We start from the raw sequence: 11,928 nt of genomic DNA, 5'->3' as shown, positions 1-11,928 counted from the left end.
GGAACTAGAGGGCCGAGAGGTCCGTCGAGGTCGATTTCTTTTTCTTCTCTAAGGAGGGGAGTTTTTTAAGCGACTTTTTTTTTTCTCCTTGCTTTTCTTCTCCAGCTCCGGAGAAGGTGTTGGAGAGTGAAGTTTGTAAAAGAGTTTCTCAAGAGAGAGGGGGGATGTCAACTTCAGACGACACAGACGGGATCCGGCCCAGATATGGCTGTAAGTTCGGACTTTTTCTCTGCTCGTTTATGGCTTCTTCGGCGCTCCCAGGTGTGGTGCAGGAACCTGGAGAAAAGTCCATTTTTATGTTGCTTTAACTGGTCCGTGTGACAGCGTGGATCCACGGATACAAGGACTTCCGCGTTAGATGAGCTCAGGCCTGCTGACATTTCAATAGTACCTGGTGGAGCTCAGTCACTGTGCGTCACTAGCAGGGCACCTAGACTAGCCTGGACTATCTACTACTAAAGTTTAAAAAAAAAAAAGTTTAAATGACATCAGACTCAACTATTCTGGGTGTAAAATAAACTTTTCAAGCATGTGTCAGAGCATATTTAGAACATGTATAATGCAACATAAAATGAAATGCACATGTGTTTAGGAGTCTTTAAAGCTTAAATAAAAAACACATTATTTGCCTAAGTAAGTAAGTCATTTTTATTTGTATAGCGCTTTTTCCAGACCAGGGTCACAACGCGCTTAAACAATCAAAACAATATTCAATAAAGTATATATTTTAAAGATCAAGATAAAACTGATAACAGGAGTTCCAGAAAATTTAAGGAAAAGCTTGAACAAATATAAACGTCTTAAGATGTTTCTTAAAGGAGTCAGTAGTGGCGAAATGTGAGTTCTTCTACTTGAGCGGGTCAGAGTTCTAAATCAACTGCAGATCATCTGAATTATTATATTTGTAAAGTCCAAATAAACCTTAGGAACTTAACTAAACTTGTTTTCTACTCTTTTTTCATTTATTTTACTCATACATGCTTTAATAAGAACTTTTAAAGGTGATTTTATTTCCAATTCATAATCCAAGCTCTACCTGGTGATAGCTCTGGCTCTGCTGTCGCACACAGCCTCCACTGTCCCACCTCTCCTTTGACAGGATGCTTAAAAAAAGGGGCCTCATTGTATTGGCGCCCTCCTGCTCCCCCACCCCATCCCCCTCGGTTTCTGCCAAACTACAGCAGGAAAAAAACTTTTCCCTCGCAGGCTAAATGGTGGCTTAACTTTTATTTAATGAGTGAACCTCCTAACTATTGTTGTTTGCCTGTGTATGAATGAGCCTTCATTGTGCTCGTGTGTCAACTGGCTGCTCAAATGACTCACAAATGAGTCTGGCTTCCTTTTTCGTAACACACCCCCATGTTTCCACACATGGGATCTGGTTGGAAAGTGGGAACGCTTGTGCAATGGTATAAGGGAAAATTGTATTTATGGAAAAGTGTTGGTCAAAATAAACGTTATTTTTAGATAAACCTGTAGACTGGAGGAATGTATCTGGTATATCAATTAAAATTTGAGTTGAACACAATCTGATGGATCTGATGGAACTTTTGGTGTTTTAATGCCTTCTGAAGCAATGATTATTATCAGAGAAAAATCTGGTTGTATCTGATGTCAATTTGTTAACCAACCATGTCTGGTTCTCCAGCGGTCCTGGACGGCGTGGAGCGGCTCACAGCCGAGGAGATGGACGAGCAGAGGCAGCAGAACATGGCCTACGAGTACTTGTGTCACCTGGAGGAGGCCAAAAGGTCAGAGCTGGAAATCCAAAAATGTTACACTTGACATGACATGCAACTTAGCCATAGCATTACGGGGGCCTCTTGTTCAACACACTGTCCAGTTCTTGTGGAACTACACTTGCTGTGTCATCATCGACGTGCACTGACGCGACCATTCTTTTTGTGCTCGTGTTTGCTTTTTCTTGACTCAAGATAGGACCTCGTGCACGCTCACAGTTTTAAAAGAGGAAGTTTAGCGCAAGACAGGAAGTGACTCACTACCATGTTGTTTTAAGTATACTGCTGTTGCCACAGAAACATGAAGTCGTCATGACAACGTGTTCCGGTGTGAGAGGGTGGGAGTGATATCAAATCTGTGGCCGTTATGATTACGGTTAACATCGTCACTTGATGTATCGATCGTCCCGGGGTCAGAGAAATAAATCAAGGGTCTCCAACTGGGTTCTCTACAAGGTTTTCAAGCAACCTTAAAACAGTGTACATTTAGTAGATATTCAAAAGTATTCTTTGCTTATGTTTCTTTAGCTTTTGCTTATTTTTACGTGTTAACTTTCCCTCATTTTAAAAAGCTGATGAATCGCTATCACACTACTACAAAATGCGATATCATTTTCCTTCAAATAAATTAACTTTTAATATCAATAATCAACATAAATGCAAACATTGTTTTTTTTAATATAAATTAAGCAACCGTTAAATACTTAAAGTAGAGTTTAAGGATGTAGATATTATTAGATAAAAAAAGAACCTGCTGTAAAGTGATGTAAAAACATTATCTTGTGTATTATATCTTAAAGAACAGTTTAAAAAACGGGTCATTAAATCTGTAAATGACTTCGGTCTTGGATCGTTGAGAGGGATTATCATGAGAGGACCCACTAATTGTTGCTGAGACAAGTGTTCCAGGAGTAGTACATCTATGTAATCTCTTAATTTACCAATATAAATTGATCTCTGGGGAGCCTCTAGGCTTATGTGTGATAGAAACAAGATTGTGTCTCTGCAACTGGTTTATGGAATTGACCACAGTTGTGACCTTATAAAGTCATAACTGAATATAAAAAAGAGTTAAAGAATTATACTTTTTTAATTAACACACAACGGCAGCATATGGTTTATTTTGCATTCCACGTTCAGACTGCATTTTGTGTGGCTGTCAAGTCACTTGTGAGTGTCATGCATACTTTTTTAAGGTATCCGTAAAGTGAAGGAAGGAGTGAAGTGCCTTGAGTGGTATGAGGAGAATGTCAGTACAGCTGCTGTGGAGGGTGTGAATGTACCTGCTGGTCTGCTGTGTGAGGTGCAGGAATGTATCTTACTCCCACATCTGAAACGAAATAGTCGGATGCAAACGTCAGATTCAGTCAAACACGGGGTCGAAAAAAAAGCTTTCTGCTCAGGCCATCATATATACTGTATATACAGACACGTTTTATACAAGGGGCTGTTACATTCCTTTCATAATGTTTATTTCTAAATATACCAACTCTGTTTCTCTGAGGAAAACCATGTAAGACAGTGATGCCATTGATGAGTAAATCACCACAAAGCCTGCTATTTGTTGGAAGTTTAATTGAACCCTTGTCCCTGTGGTGTCCTAACAGAGTGCTTTCATGCAGCAAATTGCTCCATGTTGGACTCATTTGAAAACAATACTTCACCAGTGTCCCCATCTTCCGCTTCCTTGTTAATGCTTTGTCTAATCTATATTCAGACACTCTTAATGAAATGCTGTTCCTTGGAAGTTATGCAAAAGCCTTTTTTTTCTTTCTTCTTCAAATACTCATTGCTCATGCTTATTATATTTGCATTTTTTAATGTAGATCCATGCATTTGTCCACTACTGTTGGATTATTTAAATCATAATGGCTCAATTTCTGACATGTACTGTATTAAGGGATACAGAAAGCAACATTTCCAAAGTACCGACCTAGTACAAGTAGAGGATAAAGCCCTAACGGTACCCATTCCTACTTTTCATTAACATACATTTTTGTGGGTTTTAATTGTTGGTTCAAATTTACTAGCTATTATCTGACAGATAGGTTGCATAAATGGATTTCCACTGGAGTAAATGACGATAGTCCTAGTTCAACTTCAGTCGGGAATGCAGTCCGGCAGGTTTTGATGGACGTGTCTTGGATTTTTTTATCTGTGACGCTGACTGATACCAAACAATGACCCCATAGTATCACTATCACCCAGAGATGATGTTACTGCTGTACCTCAGGTGTTACTCGATAAAACTCAACATATGCAGCTCTTCAATCAATACCACAAGTAGTCAGTGTTTCGTTATTTAACAACTATTGGTAAATCCTTCGCTTGGGCATGACGAACGCTCTAGATTCTAAACATCAACAAGATTCCTCAACCGTTTAACAACATCCTGATATCAGAGTGAAAGTGAAGGAGGAGGTCACTGTTTTATTTGAAGTTCATATAAGTGGTGGAGTAATTTTTATTAGCATCATTCATTGCATATTACATACACACTATCCACACAAAACACGCCTCTTATGTCTATATAATATTAATGAGAACACCATTTAAAATATCAGGCTTCCATAAATATCTGTTCTTGCATTTTAATCAACTCAAAGTATTTTGAAGAATACAAATATTTAGAACAATATCCATGTCTTGAGGTCAAATCTTTTAATGTTATATATACATACCTTGTTGCCTGTTTAACCCAAAGCTATTTTATTGACATACCATCAAAATGTACATTTTTTTACCTAACAATCTTGCTATAAAACGTACATTTTAAGGACTTTAGAACATTGCTTGGTAATCCAGATCACATTACTATTGTCATCTACATAACAACAAAGCACTTTTGTTTGTCCTCTCTTGTTCAGCATGGTATCGGTCAATGTTTAGATTGCTTTTAACAATGTACTGGCAAGTCAACAATGACGCGCCTCAATTACAAACCTACAACATTGACTCCTGCTACAAGAACATGTGACCGATGGTGCCTGAAACCCATACTTTCAGTATAAAATGTTATAAAGGTTTTTTTCTAGTTCCTATACCTTATCATGTTTATAAGACATAAATACAGGTTCTTATGTAAACTTATATCTCTATGGGATAATTGTGGTGGACGTGCTTTAGATTTAAATTTAAACAATCCAATTTTTAGATGTTGATGACATTGATCTATCTATATATCTATATATCAATCTATATATCTATATATATCTAGATATATAGATATATAGATATATATACACACACAACAGCAGTGGTTCTTTTCTTGTTGCAGATTAGGTCATTGAGTTTGTTTGGTAGAATCTGGAAACAACATGTCTACATCCCCTAAATACTTCACATTTGTTTAGGTGAATGATAGATATTTGCAGAGTAACATACATTTTTTTAAAGAACTTTCAGTCCGTTTAAAAAAGGAAGGCGTACTTGAGAATGGTGCGAATTTAACCTCACATTTCTGTTGCTGTGAAATGGTTGACATAGCAGAGTGTTGGGCTATTTAGTAAATAGAGTGTTGACAGATGGTGTCTTTTATTTATTTTTTAACTCAACATATTTGCTGAGATAGATTCTCTGATCCTGCCTTGAGATATGTAAACGGTTAATGAACAAATTATGTCCACGTCATCACTTTTAAATTATGTTTAGTGTTTGAACTGTTTAAATCTTAATTTTAGTTTAATCCAAACTGTAAATCTTCTATCAAACAAAACGGTATGAATTAAGTCTAATCAAGTGTTATGACTCATGTCTACACTTGAACTCCTTCTGTTATTTAAAATAACTTGCAGTGGAAAAATCTATCAAAGTTTATGTCACGTCTAAGATTCAAAAGAAATCAGATGGAAAACAAATCGATCTTTGTGCACGCTAACTACTATTTCTTTAGACAAGCGTATGAGCATGTGTCGAATAGAACATTTGTTAATTTACATGTATTATTTTGCATAATAGTTTAGGGTGGAAGGCAGCAGACTGGAACTGCAAACAAGAGAGATTTGATAAAGCAAACAGGGTTTTAACAGTGACAGATGGAGACGAGGCGTGTGAAAAACAGTAAAGCCTGCAACTTAAACTATGAATAAGAAGTGCTTAAAAATGATAAATTGCCTGTTATCTCAGACTAATACTATGATAGGAGGATCAATGGAGTGAGAAGTGGTTGAAAGAAGGAGATCCATTATCTTGATGCGATAACAAGAGATGCAGAGTTGGTGTGTGAAAATGGGACGTACAAATCATTTATCATTGGAATCTAGTATCTTAAACAGTCCATATTAGACGAGGTGTTCACATAGTTGCCACATAAAGTTTCTTATGATTCGATGCATTGCATCATTGTAAAATAGGCTTCTTCTATTTTAGCTTTCACTGTTGTGTAACATTTCTAAATCAGTGTCAATATACTTGTCTATTAACAGGAGAATTTTGCAAAACAATTGCACGAGACACCCTGAAATATAATCATAGCAGATCTACACTCTATAAATAATGTAGAATAACTGTTATTATATCACTTTCCATTGTCAGAAACAAATGTCAGCAAAGTCCTTTCTTTGCATCTCCGGCCATTGGCCTGCAATTTCCTGTTGCCAAACTTCTCTTGAAAGACTTGTGTGCTGCAACCGCCTCAAAGCACAATATGTATCTTCATCTCTGACATTGTGTCGTTTGGCGTAGAACAATGAAGGCACTGATACCATCTGTCTTCGACTGACACACAAACATGGCTCTCCTGACTCACTGGCCACATGTAAACAAAGAGGTTTTCTTATCGCGTGTTCTCTTTGACTGAAGTTTTAAATGTGATTTAAATGCTGGTCATTGTTCAGGATCAGCAGCTCCATCTACAAATTTTCACATTCGTTAATCTCCATCATTTTTCTGGTATTTTTCATAGAGATGAAGGGCGTAAAATACATGACATGAAACACGAAACGTATGTGATTTCCATTTGAAACATCTTTACATTAGGTCAATATTAAATATCTTTTTACAGCAATGAGGGCAGGAGTCGTTGACTGTTACATGTACTTCCTGTGGAAATATTATTGACTACTACTTTTGTGTAGGGTTGTCAAATCATTCATTACATAAGTCACTATAAGTTGCGTTAATAAAATGTTTTTCAAATACTTTTATCTTACAGCATTTTGTATAGACATGATGTTGTATTTTTCTCTTGTAATTATTGAGAGAGAACAAAGGAGGTTGAAACTAAAGATTGTAAAAACACTCGAGTCTCCAATAAAGCAAAGTGTAAATGACTAGAACTGAATCTTTTTAAGTCTGTTCCAAATAATAAATGACGTATGAAGAAAGTTTTTTTTCTTGCAGAACAATCTTTTGATATGACACAATCATTGATTAAAATGGAGGAGAAGAAGAAAAACTCTGGGCTTTTCTTATAATTTTAGTGGTGTTAAAAAACGGAAAAATTAAATTGATTACAATTATAATCAATCAATTTAAACTGTATTTATATTTAAACATGGAAAGAAATTATTCGAGGCTCCGAAAACATTCCCACGTCCCCATGGAACTCTAGAACACATTGTTTTCTAAAAATGTTGTTGACATTCGTTTTTTTTAAGCTATTTTGCTTATACACAGACGGTGATGATCACATAACCTCCTTGGCAGAGGTTCAAACTTCAAACTTTCAAACTTTTGAGAGTGTCTAATTCCTAAGGGATATGTCATGATATCTGACTCTGATAAATACAGAGTCTGGAATTGTATTTGCTGTTCATATGCTGTACCACAGCAGGTTTGGAAACAAACAAAAATCTCTGTCGTGGCGGCCAGATAAAAACACAAGTCGTATCAGAAAAGCGAGAGTGATATGTGCTTCTTCAAGAGCCCTTTGTGACTCACCCACCTCTTCCTCACAGGTATGTCCATGCAAACTGAGAGGAAAAGTAGCTCTTCCTGTTTGTGTATGCATGATACAGTCACTTGTGCTACTTCATGGTAATGAAAAACATAAACAAAACAAGGAAGTAATGTAGCAGATTAATGATTATGTAAGGTACTATAAGTATAGTTTTGCAGATATATAGATATTGTGGAGCCTTTACTCAAAAAGCCAGGCTTGGACCCGACTAACCTCAGTAATTTCAGGCCTATTTCTAAGCTCCCATTCTTGTCCAAGATCTTGGAGAAGGTGGTGTCTGAGCAGGTATCTTTGTTCCTGGATCAGAGCGACATCCATGAGAAGTTTCAGTCTGGCATCTGCAAACATCACTCGGAGACAGTCTTACTGAAAGTGTCCATTGACATCATGATGTCGGCTGACTTCTGGTTCTCTTGGATCTGTCCTCAGCCTTTGACACAGTTGATCACCAGATCCTGCTGAGAAGACTGAGGGATGAAGTGGGACTGTCTGTTAAAGTGGTTCTCGTCATACCTTTCTGGCACAGTTTCAGTGTATCTGCCAATCAAATGAGGTCTGAATCAGCGGATCTGTTGTGTGGAGTCCCTCAAGGTTCTGTTTTGGGTCCTTTGAGATTTCCTAATGTTTCTTACCACATCTTTGCTGATGACATCCAGCTCTACTGCTCATTTGATCCAACTGAGCCCCAGATGATGAACAGCTTAGTCAGTTGTTTACTAGAAATCAAACAATGGCTGAGTGAAAACACTTTGCAGATAAATGTGGACAAAACTGAAACTCTGGTTATTGCGCCGGATGATAAGGTTCCAGGATTGAGTCAGTACTTGAGAAACCTAGGTGTTGTATTTGACAAAGACATGTCTCTTGTTCAACACTGCAGAAAACGGACCAGAAACGGTTTCCTTTAACTGAGAAAAATCTCTAAACTTAGGAAAATGTTGTCACAACACGATCTGGAGCTTGTAATCCATGTGTTTGTGTCTTCTCGTCTGGACTATTGTAATAGTTTATTTTCGTGTCTAATCAAGAAGAAGCTGTCTCGCCTACAGTTAATATAAAACTCTGTAGCGAGAATTCTGACCTGCTCTAGTAGAAGAACTCACATTTCCCTGATCCTTAAAACTCTTCACTGGCTGCCAGTTTCTTTCAGGATCAATTTTAAAATCCTGGTTCATACTTTCAGATCTATTCATGATCAGACTCCTCCTTACATCACTGATCTGATCCAGCCTTACACCCCAACTTGGGGTCTTAGGTCTGTGGATCAGAATCTACTTATGGTTCCTGAACATGCTTCCGGACCAGAGGAGAGAAATCCTTCCAGGCAGTTGCTGCTTAGCTTTGGTACATTCTTCCTCTCCCTCTACGTTTGATGGATCTACTGACTCCTTCAAGAAACATCTTATTAAGTCAATAAAACATTCTTTTTAGTGCAGGCTTTTCCCTGACTTTCTGGGACTCCTGTGTCTGTCTTATGTGTCTTTATCTTTTAAGTGTATTTTTTAACTGTGTATTGTTTGTGATTGTTAAAGCACTTTGGGACTCTGGTCTAGAAAGGCACGCTAGATATAACCATTACTTACTTACTTACTTGAGAACACACATTTCTTTACACATTTTAGTACAATGGCAGTCCTCATGTTTCCTTGACTGGTTGAAGGTCATTTGGCACAACCTCCAGGCTCGTACTAAAGCTTGTAGTGGACAACCCTGTGCTCACTCTTCTGTTCAGTTTTTGTTATGTCATCATCATGTTTGCTCCCTCTATTCACCCTTTATTGTTTTATAATTCTGCCCTAGTTTGTAGATCTTTGATACGCATGAGTCGAATGCTGCAGTGTTGATTTCCATGTCAAAACGTTATTTGTGATGTATATTTTTTTAATAATATACTGAATCCATAACAATTATTAACCTTTGAGTATAAAGAGCGATTTGAAAGCGTTTCAGAGATGATGTGGAAATTGTGCAACAGCCCTGGTAGTGACACTAGTGTGTGAAGACAAACCCATTTATGCATCAGCAGGTATGGCTGTTATGTTGACAATGTAATTGTAATTAAAATTATTTCTTAATTAAATGGTTCATATCTAATTTTTAATTTTAACTGTGAATGAATCTATTTTTTGCAACACTATAGTAGTATACTTAGTAGACACTTGATGATGTTCAGTTAATTAATGGATTTTGGTTTTGTTGCTTCCTGCTCTTTCAAACTGTACAAATAAAGTGTAGCTGTTCTAACTAACTATAAGTGGATGCTGATTTATTGACAGTTATTAGTATATAAATAAATGTATATGTATAGTTTCCCTTGTTGCCTTTTCACATTGAAAATCTCTTTAATATTGTTCATAACGGCAATATATTGTAATTTTTGTATATATTATAATTGAAAAATAAACTATTAAGAGTATGAAGGAAGGATCACCTGTCTTTATCTTTCACTATCTAAATATTATTTCTTGTGTTTACATTTTCCACCCTGACGAAAGCCTTTATTTCAAATATTTGCAGCACATAATAGGATGTGGTCAGACGGCGACAGGGACCAGTGTGTTTTCCTGAGCAGACAGCCATCACGAGTCGGCCCTTTCCTATGAGGCCGACCTCTGAACCTTTGGTTTCCTCAAAGAACTTCCTTTTGATAACAAGTCTAGGAACAATTGACGGCAACATATCCCAGCGGTTCACCTTTTTGTTTTTTTTTCTATTTTAAACACGGAATGTTTGATCTCTTTTGTTTCGTTATTATTATGGTTGATGCAAGGAAGTAGTCAGATTACATTTACAGGTGTGTCTTCTCTCGTCGCAATGACGACACATCTCTTGTGGTGGTTCCTCCGATATGTTTGGAATTTCAGTCGTGGACACACGCTTGCAGTTGCAGCTCTATTAAAATGGTGGGTGTGTCTGTGTTTGTGCGCGGCAGTGAAGGGTGTGTTGCCCTGATAAAAGAACCATTAGTTGAACAGTCTTTATGGAGCCTTTCACTGGAGTGAAAGTCGGCCCTTATTCCTGGCTGGCAGACTCCGGCGTCGCAACACCGCCAACTCCACCTCAATAGGGGGTCTGTCTGCAAAACCCCCATGTCACCGCTTCCTGTGATGGGAGTTGTTTCAGCTGGTGACTTGTTCAAAAAGAAATGTGGGAGTTTGCGTTGCTTCACAGGATCCAAACATCAAAACAAGTTGAGACATCTTTCAAGTACCTGGATTCGCTTTAATTTGAATGTACACAGCTTCGGTTTGACAAGAGCGTCTGGACGTAAAGAGGCCAACAGTCTGATATTGTGGGAGGAATCTTTTAATCTTGCTCCGGATATTGTTAGCAGAGCTCAACAAAGACCTCACTTACTAAGGAGTGGGAGTGTTTTCCTAGCTGAGGGAAAGCGGGAGGCTGTTTGACTTTCTCAAAAAGAGCCTTTGACCTTCTGTAGTCTGCAGTTTTACTGTGAAATTCCTCATAGCCGCTGATAAAACTGGTCATTCATCTCTACTCTGTTTCAATTGACACGTGCAAGATTTGGATGGTTCAGGGTTCATATGAAGGACCTGAAGTAATAGAATAAATGATATTTGAATGAGTTCTCTGTTTAATTAAATGTGTGACATAAATAGTCTTTATAGTCTTATTATAGCAATCTGTCTCGCTCTATGAATTTTATGTTATTAGCACAACCGATTTACTGGAAAAAAAAGGTTTCTGGTTCACTTCATGTTTTAGGCAAGAGTATGTATGTTCTTCTCGCCATCGCTTTAGTTTGCCCGGGACACTCTAGTTTCCTCCCATAGTCTTAAAGTAGGCGTCAGTGTGTCTATGTTTTTTTTTGTTTGACAAGATAGGCTCCACAACCCCCAAACCTGATGCAGAAATCTGGGTTAAAAAAAAAGAAAAAAGTACTGTATATACAGTATGAACGAAAGTACAGAAAGAGAGAAAAAATAATTCAATTAAAAACTTGTGTTTGGACAGGTCTCTTTCAAATAATTCTCACTTTACTTATTATATTTTGGTATCGTTGCAGATGGATGGAGGCATGTTTGGATGAGGAGCTTCCTCCCACGACAGAACTCGAGGAGGGTTTGCGAAATGGTGTTTATCTCGCCAAGCTGGGCAACTTCTTCGCACCCAACACAGTCTCCCTCAAGAAGATATACGACCGGGAGCAGACGCGCTACAAGGTAACACCAAGTTCATGAGCTTATTTTTTTTATTTGTGAGCAGGTTGAACAAAACTCAAAAACAAAGATGCAGCAGCAACAATTGGTCACAATTCGAAAGAAAGAC

At 37.7% G+C, this 11,928-nt stretch overlaps 1 protein-coding gene across 1 annotated transcript in view; it reads left to right on the top strand.

Moving 5' to 3' along the window:
* Positions 1-11,928, top strand: part of iqgap1 (IQ motif containing GTPase activating protein 1) — a 33,896-nt gene continuing 21,968 nt past the window's right edge. Inside the window, exons 1-4 of the mRNA XM_087794372.1 lie at positions 1-19; positions 106-210; positions 1,649-1,751; positions 11,666-11,822. Coding sequence (XP_087650498.1) covers positions 165-210; positions 1,649-1,751; positions 11,666-11,822 — 306 coding nt within the window. The 5' untranslated portion in view covers positions 1-19; positions 106-164. The remainder of the gene's footprint in view (positions 20-105; positions 211-1,648; positions 1,752-11,665; positions 11,823-11,928) is intronic.

This window comes from Callionymus lyra, chromosome 6 (assembly GCF_982586985.1).
Source record: "Callionymus lyra chromosome 6, fCalLyr1.hap1.1, whole genome shotgun sequence".
Classification (NCBI taxonomy): domain Eukaryota; kingdom Metazoa; phylum Chordata; class Actinopteri; order Syngnathiformes; family Callionymidae; genus Callionymus; species Callionymus lyra.
This window is presented reverse-complemented; position numbering and strand designations above follow the sequence as displayed.